This window comes from Acanthaster planci, linkage group LG11 (assembly GCF_054643075.1).
Source record: "Acanthaster planci isolate LZ-2023a linkage group LG11, COTS_SCS, whole genome shotgun sequence".
Lineage (NCBI taxonomy): Eukaryota > Metazoa > Echinodermata > Asteroidea > Valvatida > Acanthasteridae > Acanthaster > Acanthaster planci.
The window spans coordinates 15,777,495-15,790,928 of NC_141787.1; the positions used below are offsets into that span (position 1 = coordinate 15,777,495).

The following is a 13,434-nucleotide window of genomic DNA, read 5'->3' on the forward strand; positions in this document are numbered from 1 at the left end:
GTACCCGGGGTGCACACATTCCTCAAGGGAGCGGCACAAGAAACTGTAAGCCGCTGATGCATAAACTCACGAAGATTATTCACTGCTTTCAAATGTGGGGGCACCCAGGGGGACGGGCATTGGGGGCACGTGACCCCGTAGTTACGCCACTGATTGGGCAGCGTGTTTAATTTTACATTGAACCGAAGGCTGAATATATCTAACATTAGATTGTTGCGAATTGTCGATCCGTCGCACAAAATCAGTCCGAGGAAAACTGGCGTGGCTCCCCCCGTTGAAAGTGGGCGTATTTTCTCGACATGATGAGCCAATAAAACCCGCAGATTCGCCGAGAAGACACACTTCCCGGTAACGAAACAGAAATTGCAAATACTGGTAGCATTCGATCGTTTGAATATCCAATCAGCTCCCCAACAATATGAGACTGATTCTACTGGCGATGTTGTTAGGGTGTGCCCTGGCGGCCTCCACTAACAGGGTGAGACGGAATAAATTTGAGAAGGGAAATCGTCTCAGGGTGAGTACTTAATGCTAAAACTAAATCATACAAATCGCAGTGAAGTGGTTACAGTTTACTATTTCTAATATTGGAGATGAAGTGAACATTTTGAAAAGCAGAGGAAAGGAAGAGGAGATGATACGAGGGCGCTTTTGTAATCCTGTCATAAGTAATTCCTTGAAGTGATAGTTACACACTGGATATTTGCCTTAGTATGTTGCTTACCGGTGCATCACACAGGTTGGAGCAAACAGCCTATTTCCTACTTCTCCCTGATCAAAAAGTGGGCGATAACTCCAACTTCCCCATTGTTTATTTTAAATAATTCAGCCGACGCCCAAAGCGACACTTGATCGGGACGGCGAAGACTTCAATCGGCCTAGGGTGAAGCGCAAAAGCCAGTTCGAGAAAGGCAATCGTCCCACGGTGATTAATTACTCTTATACTAGTTCCTGATGCATTGCACCAACTATTCGCGAGGCCTAACATGGTGACAACTTACTTCAGTACCGACGTGGCAGGCGCAGTCTGCTATGGACGCCCCCAGGGGACCCTATACGTTCCAGCCACCAGTGGTTGAAATTGAAGTTTTTCAATATACTGTTGCCAGTTAAAGGGTAGCTGCAATCAACGTTTTTGATTACAAAGCTGTAAAATGCGGCATCTTGTAGGCTGTGCTGAATATCAGAATCTTCGATCGATTATAGAATATTCGAATATTATTTTCCGATTTTTGAATATTCGAATGCAAAACTCATGAAAAGGAAGGGAGAATTTTCTTTTGTTTAAAATGAGAAAAATCGCACTATGGAGGCTTGTTTCAAGCAGATTCAAATGAAAAGCGACAGGACAATATGTCTTACAATGATTCAAAAAGTACATTATTCGCTAATAAATTTAAAAGGAATAGAAATTTTCAAAGGGCAAGAACCATTATTCCTCCGTTAGATCTAACGAAATTGTGGCTGGACATGGTCCTAGAGGTGAGAAGCTATTATATTGATTATAATGTACAATTGTGTGGGTTTGGGCAACTGATTTTGTTTATGGTTTGTTCATCAACAATCTGCCGGGCGGTCAGTATTCGGATATTCGATCGAATTGAAGGTCGAATACTCAAATAGTGAATTATTCGAATTGACTCGGCCCTATTCCTCAGTAAACCTTATTTCAACTTTTTATGCTAATGAGATTTCCATATTTATGAGCAGAACTCGGGAAGAACTTGCTCAATTAATGTTACCGGTACACTGGTTTGTATACTCAAAAATGTCCTGCGTTTTTGTAGATTTCCCTGGACTATGTTTTCTCTTCTTTGCTGATTCATTGTTGTTTATGTGCACAGCAATAAGAAACCATCAATCCCTCTCAGAAATTTTTTTAGTTAGTAAATTCTGGATTCACAATTTGAACAGAAATACCTATGCCCTGAACCATGTTGTCCCTGAATGACTTTACAGCAACAGCGCCCTCAGTTGTCCGGAAAAACATGGATTATTTTGATTGTTTAAAAGTTGCACTTTTCAATGCAATAACCAGATAGGAGTGTGTAGAAAAGAGTTTTTACACACTGAAGAAAAGTACAAAGATGCAGAAAATTTGTGTCGAAGGAAAAGTAATTGCAGCTACACTTTGAAAGTACCTACTTGTCTGGAAATGTAAACTTTTGATTTTTTTCTAAACGTCCGACAATCTGGGAATTGTTCATAGCTATAATGGTAGATAAGAGAATTTTACATCTCTCTATAAAAGTCCTGCGTTACAAACTGCGCCTGGTACGTGGTTCTTGAGTTCAGATGACACAAATATGAGGAATTTTTTTTGGTTAGTTTTGTTCGTTTTAGGTTGTCTTACTGATTGGATTTAGGAAATTTGAACCAAATGTCGATGAGAAGATGAGAAAAATGTCATTCGTATTAATAAGATATCTCATAAAAGGAAACGCTATACGGACATCACCAAAACATTTGAACTGAAATGACATAGGTGCAGTTCGAGATACTTCACGGGGGAAAATTCCCCTTCTTTCTTCGACAAATGCACTTGGCCATAATCACGTCCAATGAGAAAAGACTAGTCTCGTCTGTAACAATGCAATAATGGAGTGCTGATGACATGTACCCCATGCCTCTATACCCCTTTTATTCGGCTGCAGAGGGCGTGTTGGACACAACCCCCATTAAAAGCGGCGTCAAAACCAGGGGATTTCTTAGAATAATTACATTTTTTTGCCAGTGTCGGCAGAAAAAAAATCACGGCTCTTTGTGACGTGGAACACTGTCAACTGAATCGTCCAATGAAGATAATGTCTTCAACTCTTCTTTTTCCTTTTCAAACCAAAATCAGCCGACGCCCACAATGCCACTGGATTTAGTGGACGGCGAAGACAACCGCTCTGGCAGGGATCGTCGCGCGCCACCGGCGACCTGGCCTAATAACAAAGTTTGCTACGAGTTTGCCAGTGGTTTCAATGGTAAGTTAGACCGCTGCAGTGGTACTAATACAGGTGGTGCATTTCGTATAAGGAAGGGGCGTGATCATACATGTCGCCTCTCCGTCTTTAACTTAAGTTTGGTGGTGTGGAATTCTTCATTTCCGAAGATTTAGACAATATTAATTTTGCAGTTGCACAGAGGCCCAGTACATAAAGATTTTTCATTTTGCTGAAAAAAGTTAAAGACGATGCTTACCTGGATGACACCCACAGGGGAAGATTTGAAGTCTTAGGTCATAGATTATCTCCAGCTGCTAAATCTATTATGCCGGGAAAACCTCTATTTTCGATTTGCATGGCGCATAATTTCATTGGTTCCCCAGGGACAATTCAAATCTTCAATCTATGAAACAGAAATCTTTTCACATTATTTTACACGTCTTCCACGCAGATGATAACATGAAGAAAAACCTCAGAAATGCCATGAACGAATTTGAGAGAGTGTCGTGTATGAAGTTCATAGAGGCAGGCACGAGCGACGCCAGTTGTACATCACAGAGCTCACCACTCCTAACGGTGCAGAATACCGCAGAAGGGTAAGACGGCTGTTTTCACTCAACTTTTTAATCGGCATATAGGCCTACTTGAAACGGCTGCAAAAGAAAGGAAAGTGTACGTATATAAATAAACCTACGGAAGCGTATAAATACGGAAGCATATATAGGACATGACTGAAAAAAAATTGGGCCTACTGATCCGCCCGGGCGGATTAGTATTTCGCCCGGACGGATTACTTATTTCTCCCGAGCAAAATAGTGATCCACCTGGGGAGTGGCGTAGATTTGTAAGTCAGAATGCGGGATGATTTCCTTTTTTGGGGGGGGGTTGACTCAGATAGACCGTTCCGACATTTTTGCGCGCCATTGTGTCGAAGATGCAAAGTGACTCATGAAGCGCGCTCTCACTCCTGCATTTAGCAAAGGCAGAGATATTCTCCTAATTAATCACCTTTTCCCCTGCAGATTAAGCTAATGGGAATGTCAATAGAACTGGTTGAAAATTACCCTAATGAATCTGTCAAGCATTTTAGCCATAAAACCTGAACAAAAGCGCATCAGTTCTCTACTCTGATCGGGCTTGGGCTCAGAGTGTTGCCATTCCCCTGAAAAAGTTACAGATTTTCAATTTGATTATGAAAAGAGTTTTTACCTTGCATATGATTCTCTTATGGAGAGATGGAGAAATGGAGAGGGATTAATATAAGCTAGTTTATCACATCATATCACAGACACATTTATCTGCAGACAGGAGGCCGTTTCATAAAATAAAGCTAATTGTTTATAAGGATATAAAGCACCTTTAATTGATAATACTTATATTCAAAGGGACTGGAATTGACGGCATCACTAAATTTACATGAATCAACTTTCTGGACTTTCAGGATCTTTTTTTAATACAGTCATGTCCTATATACGCTTCCGTATAACCTGACCAAGGCAAACCAACTGTGCTCTCCAAACCACTAACAAGGCCGACTGAGTTTTTCTTTCATCAAAAAGCTATTGACATTTGAAAAAGTTGATGCAATGGACGAAGTTAGGACGTTGAACATCGTTGTTGTTCAGCGTGTTTATACCTTATTATTGTTTTATTTAAGTTTTTCTCACGAGCGTTGACAGACCAATTTGAATGCCAATGGAAAGAAGCCAAACTAAAAACAAACATTGGCAAGAACTCCTCCATGATGGCACTGCTAATGGGGGTAATATTTTATCCAGCTTATTCAAAACCACATATAATCCAGCTTATATCAAGAACGACAAAAACGATAAAATGGGAGACACTTATATTTTTCATCTCTTGCCCTCCAACAAACGAAAATTGGATTGCAATGTGTACATTTGACAATATGCTGTTTGCCGAATTTCATTTTATTAATGCATAATCACATGATCGTTTATGTACAGATGCTGGGCACATGTTGGTTGTCATTCATCGACGAACACAGTGAATGTACCTACGAAGTGTGATTTGGTGTGTATTACAATGCCCCCAGGGACACCAAAAGGGAACCGAAGTTGCGGGGAGGGACAAGTGGGGATCAAAATGTGGGAAATTCTGGATGTAACTTTATATGAACCTTTCTGAGGGGTGAAGCAAATCTTGGGACTTTTACCGAGGATAGAAAGAGAGAGAGAGAGAGTCCCTTTAAACATGCCCTTTTTCATAATGTTTAATATTTCTGGGGCTCATTTTGGTCGTTGTTTATGACGATGACAGTGAGTAGTGATGACGGTGCTGAGTCTTACAAAACTTCATCAGGGACATGGTGGACAATTTGTCTAATGATAAAAACAAATAAATTGTTCACTTATGGATTATCAAGCTCGTAACTTCTTACCCGTTCAACGCTGTGTCTTTCGTTAAATTCTGAACTAAACAGTACGATGAGATAGGAGTGTTGATCCACGAGTTGTTCCACGCCCTCGGACGATACCACGAGCATACACGACCGGACAGAGACCACTTTGTCACGGTTCAATGGGATAACGTTTTAGACGGCCAGGCCCATAACTTCGAGAAGCATACAAGCGATGATTTCATCACATTCGGAATTCCCTACGACTACGAATCCATCATGCATTACGGCAGAAGCGTGAGTATTTCGGCAACGCTGAAATAAACTGAGGCTGCATAAGGTGGCATACCAAGCAAAGGGAGCTTTTTTGAAGCGTGCATTTATTTGGTACTGAGGTGACTGATAAGATATGTAAGTTACATCTTGAATGGTTATAATGTAGGCCCACTCAGTGGGAGGTCTGTGTCAGGTTGGTACTTCACTCGTTGAAACACGTGAATCTGCACTGTTTCTAAATACTGAACTTTACATCGAAACGACAGTGAACTCAGCAGCAGAGCAAATCTGCATAATAAACGCCGTCATGGTGTTAACGTATTGATTCCAATGATATAGTACTATGTCGGCCTTTTCTTGAAGGTGCCCATAGTTGCTGCTGTATATGCAATGATGAAAGCGGTAAATTACATATGTATGTCATAGTTTGTATCACTGCATAAAACTGCCATGACCCATTCACTGAAATCTTGTTAAAACTTGCAACATTCCAAACGGTTGAATATTGTAAACACCGATATCTTGATGAACCTACATTAGAAGGTCCTGCACCGACATCTAGCGGCGCAAGATGGTGAACTTCACCTTGAATACACGCAAAACAATGTAATCGCATGGGCGCCATTTGAGGAAGCGATACGCCTGCGCAATGCACGTTAATGCACAGGCGCAGGCGCTGCGGCAGGCAAGTGCACCTGGTGAACCTGCACCTACATGTAAGCATTACTGTAAACCGGCAGGCGTATCGCTTGCTCAAAATTAATGGCGCCCATGTTAATTACACCTTTTGGGCAGAGTTATCCATCTTGCGCCTTCGGCGCTATCCGACCTTTGCGCATGACAGCGATGGCTCTATCAAACCCCGTGTGAACACGTTACATTGTGTCAGTTAGGCCACCCGACTAACAATATAAAAATTCTGTTTATTGTACCGACCGCCCAAGGGTACATTCAGCTAGGATTGCCAAAATTATTTGAGGTAAGGGAGCTAACAATTTAGGAAATTTTTTATGTACCGGTAACGTTTTATGTGGCGACCGAGGGAAAGGCTACAGCTCGGGGGAGCTTTTTTACATGCCTTGGAACGAAGGAAGTGATGTCGACCAAAAACTGCCTTTCCAGTTTTTAAATTTGTCCAACAGATTGCTCTTATGGGTTCGTAACCCTCATTGTCCCCCATGGGTCCGCCCTTGCGTCTCACAAACGTTCAAATTTCTTCGTCATTACGCAAGGAGCTGCTCGCGCCCACAGCCTTGCATGCACGGGATCGATGCTGGTGGTAAGGTCTCTTCTCCACTCTTCCCGCAGTTTTTTGCCAAGGACAAGAGTCAGCCTACATTGACACTGATAGACACGAAGTACAATGACAAGGTCGGCAAACAGAAGCAGCTGTCTCCGTCAGACGTCTTGTATGTCAACAAACTGTACGAGTGTTACGAAGGTGGTAGGTACACACTGCCAAATTGAGACAAACAAACGGACAAAAGACAAATGGATCCATGCAAGCTTAGTGGCGAATATAGCACCCGAGCCGCCCCGGCTCAAGAAGGGCCTCTCCCTTCACGCCTAAAGTCTGTGTCCGCCCCTAGCATTCCACTCAGAATCCCAAACATTGATGCGATACGAGGTTAAACTTACTATGACCAATTTCACTGAGCCTTTCCATCTCATGCCCTCTTGCTGTAAGTACGCTGATCGCTTTAGGCTAGGCCAAAAGATGCTACGATCAGTTTATATCCAGCGCTTAGAACCCCAAACTAGTCACAAGCCGCATCCGACAGCTCTGCTGAGTCGAGCAATTATAACAAAGATCCTGAAGGTAATTTTATATAACATCTTGAAAAATACATCTTGAAGATCCTGAAGGTAGAAATAAAGTTTGTGTGGGTTTGTGACAATTCTGTTGACCCAAAACGAAAAATAAAAAAACACCATTAGCTGAAACTATAACCGAAAATGCTCTACTCCTCTGACAACTAGCGCAGTTGAAACCAAGGTTGTGCCAAAACATGGGGTTCAAATATTGGCTATACGTTGTCATGGCATCAGATCGATGTATAGGAACACTGGGTTTTCTTTCTCAATGCTAAACATGAGCATCGAAAGAACGATCTATGTCGTGTACCCTTGTTGGACACTCAGAGGTGTCTATTCCACGTTTCAATTTGTACTAAAAGAGCATATGCATCGTATTCATTTATTACATTCTTATTAAACCCTCTTCAATTTTGTTGACGCTGTTGCGTCCACAGAACCGGAACCTTGCAAAAATGGTGGTGAGAGGATGGCGAGCAGCGACTGTTACTGCATCTTTCCTTTCATGGGTACAGACTGCGGAGATGTTGACCCTGGCGGTATGTTATGCTATAAAGTAACTTTAATTTTACACCAAACCACTGAGCCCCTCCTAAGGTAGTGCTCTGACCAATCACAGCCTTGATTTGTGTCCGACATGCGTACACAGAAGTCTGACATGCGTGCATTATGATGAACGCACCTAACCTCGTTTCCATGGCGTCTAGCAGCACGCCCGCTACCTCCCCCGCCCTGGTATTGGATCATTTTGCATGTCCATAAATGCTAATTAGAGGGGGTCTGATGGTGCTTAATGGTCCGTCCGTCTATTTACTTTTAGGATCAAGTACAATTTTCAATCAGCTCCAATTAATGTTAAAATTTCATCCAGCAAATTTGCAGGATCACATTCTAAATACTGTATGAACAAAATGGTACATGCATTGTTAATAAGCTGAGGGCAATTGAAGGGTATCGTACAGTTAAAGCACGTGTTGGAAAACGCGACACGCACAAAAATATATATGTTTAAATAGTGTAATTCGACAACCAAAAAAATTCGTTACACTCCTCCTTAAGTCAAAGGCAAATCAACTCGGCATGGAGTATAATAAATTTGCGCAAGTTTCAAGATTGCGATTAACCAGCCCTACTTCGCGATTGATCGATTCACATGCTCAAAATTGACGAACTGCTCCACGGACGAAACCCGTGAGCACACGGAGGAATTATGGCTGGCAATGAAAATGGTCATATTGAAAATCGTTACCGTTACGTGTTATTACTGTTGCTCCGGTCCATTAAGTCTTGTAATCGCCAAAAGGAAATTGGCTGGTCCTCGTTTGCTTACTGAAAGCATTGGGATGAAAAGGCGAGATCCTGGTAGAACAACATATTCAAAGAAATCTTGTTGGGGCAAAACTTCGTTTGTCATTACGGTCGGCTCGAGCCGGTTGAACAATTTTTTTAATGCATTGCCAAACCACTCTCCTTCTTTGCAGTTACGGTAACAGAGAATGATGGCAGTGGACCTATATCATTGGTATCGCTGAACTACCCAGATCACTACCCTCTCAATACTGTAACACAGAATCTGCTTATGGTAAGCAAAAATATGGAGCAGTAATTGTTAGACTGTTGATACTCATACGGCAGTTTGCCGTACATAGAATTTGTCTATTTTTGTCTTTCTATTGTGTCCCGCCAAGTTCACAGTACTTGATTGTGATTAGTTCTCAAATATTGCGAGGTCATAAAAGTAAGTGACCGCAGAATGAGCAACAAACAGAATGTAATAAACTCTCTTTGTACATATATCAATGACCAGTATCGCAAGAAATGTTTCTTTGGGAGGTATCAGAATAGACCCAGTTTGCCATCTGGACTAGCAGGTTGCTGCACCTTTCCTTTTTTAAGCCTCAGTCACAGCTTTGTCAGCCAGTGATTAGCAAACGGTGGCCACTGCCGAGAGCTCTTAACACACTAAATAACAACTACTTCTATACTCAATGCATACATTCCTCTTCTATACAAATGAAGAAAATGTACCTTTTGAGAGAAAACCCGTCGGCAACCTAGGATTGACACACTGTAAACCTGGTACATAAAACATTACTATTAACATTTGCAAAAGGAACTGAGGTTTTATGGCCTTTTCCCCTCGTTCACTTGGACATTTGCAGGTGAAGTAAGCACATTTTTACGTCATGCCGCGTGCCAGCCAATCCGAGTCGACTTCACATACTGTAACATGATGCGGCCCCAGCTTACCCTGTACGCATGCATATGATTGTGTCCACGGAGAAAGTGTCCTTAAAGCTTCAAACCTAAAACTTTGCTTCCCTTTAGTCTTGAAGGCCGGTCACGAGCCCATCCACTCCATCGAGTTAGGGGTACAAAAGGCTAAAATCTTACCTGTAGTGTATAAAGGGATATACTATGTTTAAACGAGCAGCAGGTGACAGAAATAAACCGTTTGAAATCTTGTCCTAAAATTAGCTTCTCACGCGTTCTCAGAGTTCTCAAACAGTAGAAGTTGGGTGGGCAACCATGCAAGTCCATAAAATATAAAATCCCTAACGATTGGACGCAGTACTACTTAACGAGAGGTTCTTCAAACAGTCGCCAAAAGAAGAACTAAACCAAATGAATGCCATTTAGAGAAAAGAGTCCAATTAACGGTTCACTTTTTATCTCAGTGTACAGATACCAGTAAGAAGGTTCAAATTGTCGTCGAAGATTTCGATGTTGAAGGTTACGGCTGTTACTATGACAAATTTCGGTACACACTGAAGGCTGGTGACGTCAACCCAGAAACGTAAGTATTTCATTCTTATGAAGCCACCCGTTTTCAAAGATCATGGCACATGATGATTGTTCAAGATCTTACAATCTGAATTATAGTATTCGGGAAGGCTGCATTGGGCACTAGAAAGAAGCACTGCTTATATTATTGACAATACGGTTGATTCACAATAGTGCGCCTCCAATAGTTTGCAACGCGTTGACCAATCACAGTGCCCGAATTCTGTCGACCCTTTCCAAACGCTCGTTGGGTCGGCAGCTTTCGTGCACTGTGATTGGCCAGCGCGTTGAAAACTCTTGGAGGCGCACTATTGTGAATTGCCCGTATTTATTCATTTAATTTAGAACTAACAGCGATTTTATGTCCACATGTCATACTCAGCAATATCAGAACATGAAGCTTAAAAGTTTCCAGCTGGGATTAAAGTAATGTTGACAAAAGGGGTGATTAGGAGGATAAAACTCCAGCTTGTCCTGGTCTTGTTAGGGAAAACTTACCCACAACATACAATTTGCTTCTCTGTCTCCAGTAAATGCGAAGATGATCTCAAAGGCTCCACGGTGAAGGCAGACGGCAACAGCATATTCATAACACTGGTCAGTGACGACATGTATACCTTCAAAGGATACAAAATGGAGTTCACGTGTGTTTAAACAAGCATACTTCACGGCCAAACCGCACTAAAAGCATCGTGACAGTTTACGTTAGATATAGGGCCTAATATATGTTAAATGTAAATCAACAGTTGTGTGCCACTTCATCAGTCACACTCTGTACTCTGTGAAATGCTTAAAACAAACTGTGAAATGGGAAGGGCTTTAAGGCCAGTCCATACTGCAGGCGAATGCGACAGCGAAGCAAATTTGACATCACGCAAAAATTACAGCGAAATTTCGCTTGAGTTGAAATGTGTTCAAGTTTTATGAATTCGCAACGCGAATTTCATCTGATGAGCCGTTGCGTTTGTGTGGTTTCTCGCGCAATAAAGCGGACGTCACAAATTCGCTTTCGTCTTCGCTTGCGCACGGAGTATGAACTGGCCTTTACTTTGAAAAAATGATAACCTGAAATGTTGCAGCACGACCTTCATTGACGTTTTCCAAATCTGCATAATCTACATTCAATACACTGACTTTGTGACGCTTTTTATGCGGTAAAAGACCCCCTTGTTCGCAGCATGCTCACACCGTCAGAGTAATACATGTGTTACGAACTCATTGGTAACCAAAGGACGTACGCTCCATCAAAAAAAAATCCACTTCTCCATCGCTCTGATTTCGTTGCATCCCTTTTGGCTTACATAGGCCTAAAGGTGCTTTTTTGTAAGATTAAGACTGCACACAGTATTTTCTCACCCCGTTCGTGTGTAAATTCAATCCATAAATTCTTGAGGAAATGCTTTTTTTAACCACATTGACGTACACCATACATGCCGCGTGTGGCGGGGGGGTGCTGAAGGCCGTTCATGTTTCTTCCGTTTAAACGACTGAAAACAGACTAATCGAAGACTACGGATTGGCAGCCCACTCTCCAAGGACTTTGTCGGAACCCGTGGGCTGCGAGATTCCCAAGGCCAAGCCTACATCTTGCATATCCCAACACACAAATATCATGTACAAAAATTTCAGAAGGAAATCTATAAACTGTTCGATAACATCACGGACCGCAAATAAAAACAGACAATTTCTCCTGCATGATGAAACGAATTTTTGATGAAGGCTGTCATGCCAAAACTAGTACGCTGTAACTTTATTTTCCTACAACTACAGTCGTGAAATTTGCACAGTATAATTTTCTGCGGCTTCCATGCACAACAAAGAGCAGGTCTTACATTGACAAGTCTCGGCGTTTACAAGCAAAAGACAGATCACACAAAACCAGCCATTCATGATAGACCTTGGGAATTTCACATGAATTGTAAATAGTTAACAATATAGTTATCAGTATCTAATGTAATAAAGTATATAGCAGTTACCAGCGCAGGAAACCTCGGACCTGCAAACTTGACATAGTTGACGTAGAAAAACCTGGAACAAGAACGCTTTGCTGTGATTACTTTACTTTCTTCTTGTATAATTTGTTTATTTTTGGCCAGATTTTTCAAATAATTTAAAGAAAGGGTTCGTCCATCCACAACAACGTAAACTATATATGACCTCAGAGAGCATGCAGTAAGCAATGTTTCACTCCGTGAAGGCATTGTATTCGTTCGTTACCCACTGGTGCAACTTGTTTGCTCCGTAAAATTTCATCAAATGGCACAAAATAAGGGCCCATAGTTCCCGATCAGGAAATTGATTCATTTTGTAACAACCCTGCTACGATCAACCCCAGGACGAGCATCATTTTATCTATTAAACAATAACATAAACCAGCTTTGCAAAGAAAATCAATCAATCAATCAATCAATCGATCGATCAATCTTTTACCTACACCATCACTATTTTCCCCCAATAATCAAAGACCCTTCGAGTTATTATCTGTATCATCGTGGTGTATTAGTTATTGTTGGTTAAAGTGTACTGGAATAATATTCCGATTTGAACTTTATTAAAGAAAATCTTGACTGCATTAACGTGCCTCTGTTTTGCCATTGATCTATTTAAAGTATTCCTTTCAAGGTATGTTTCACCTGTTGTCATTAGAATCAATTTCCAAAGCATTTCGGGCTTCTTCGGAAGCGCCTCCAACTTTTGGTGGTGGTGGTGGTGGGGGGAGGTCATGCGGCCAAGTTCGGGCTTATTCAACATCATGTTGGGAGAGAACACTATATCAAAAGCCTCGCGGTCCCAACATCCTTGCTTTTATTTGCTGGTGTTGTTTTCTTAGGGTTTTGGTGCTAGTATTTGACAAAAGAAATACCGATTTCTTTCTTTCCTACTCACCTGTGAAGTATTCTTAGTAAAAAGGGGGTGTGTGTGAAAAAATCCGTCGGGGAGGCAAGTTTCCCCTTCCCCCCCCCATCCCGCTGAATACGCCACTGCGCATGTCGCAACATGTATTTTTAGTCTACAATCTGTGTGCAATAACTAATTTTTTTCTGGTATAAAATCTTAATGAGATAGACAATTCTCTGCGTCTGAAATAGCTTTGCCTTATCGTGCTTTTTGCCAAGGATAATTCTTTAAAAGTTAACTTAGAAATAAAAAAGAACTCTACAGAAAGGAATGTTTTGACGACTAGATTCGGCTAAGAAACCCATAAATGGATAAATGAAAGCGACTGTTATTGTTGTCAAGAGGTTCCTTTGTAAAGTAGTTTGAGTG

At 41.5% G+C, this 13,434-nt stretch overlaps 1 protein-coding gene across 2 annotated transcripts; it reads left to right on the forward strand.

Moving 5' to 3' along the window:
* Window positions 1-326: 326 nt before the first annotated feature.
* LOC110976408 (protein SpAN-like) lies at window positions 327-13,396 on the forward strand. Of its 2 annotated transcripts, XM_022229643.2 has the most exons (11): window positions 327-517; window positions 830-925; window positions 2,846-2,972; window positions 3,385-3,529; window positions 4,901-4,967; window positions 5,377-5,589; window positions 6,877-7,012; window positions 7,821-7,922; window positions 8,865-8,965; window positions 10,062-10,180; window positions 10,698-13,396. In XM_022229643.2, the coding sequence occupies exons 1-11, from the start codon at window positions 419-421 to the stop codon at window positions 10,819-10,821; spliced, it is 1,329 nt and encodes a 442-aa protein (XP_022085335.2). In that variant the 5' UTR covers window positions 327-418; the 3' UTR covers window positions 10,822-13,396. The 2 variants fall into 2 exon arrangements, with proteins under 2 accessions (XP_022085335.2, XP_022085336.2); XM_022229644.2 differs by lacking the exon at window positions 830-925.
* The last annotated feature ends 38 nt before the right edge of the window (window positions 13,397-13,434 follow it).

Coding starts and splice junctions, on each gene's coding strand:
- LOC110976408 (XM_022229643.2), top strand. CDS start 419: ATGAGACTGATTCTACTGGCGATGTTGTTAGGGTGTGCCCTGGCGGCC. Junction 3,530..4,900: donor GTGCAGAATACCGCAGAAGG/GTAAGACGGCTG, acceptor GTTTATGTACAG/ATGCTGGGCACATGTTGGTT. Junction 10,181..10,697: donor GGTGACGTCAACCCAGAAAC/GTAAGTATTTCA, acceptor CTCTGTCTCCAG/TAAATGCGAAGATGATCTCA.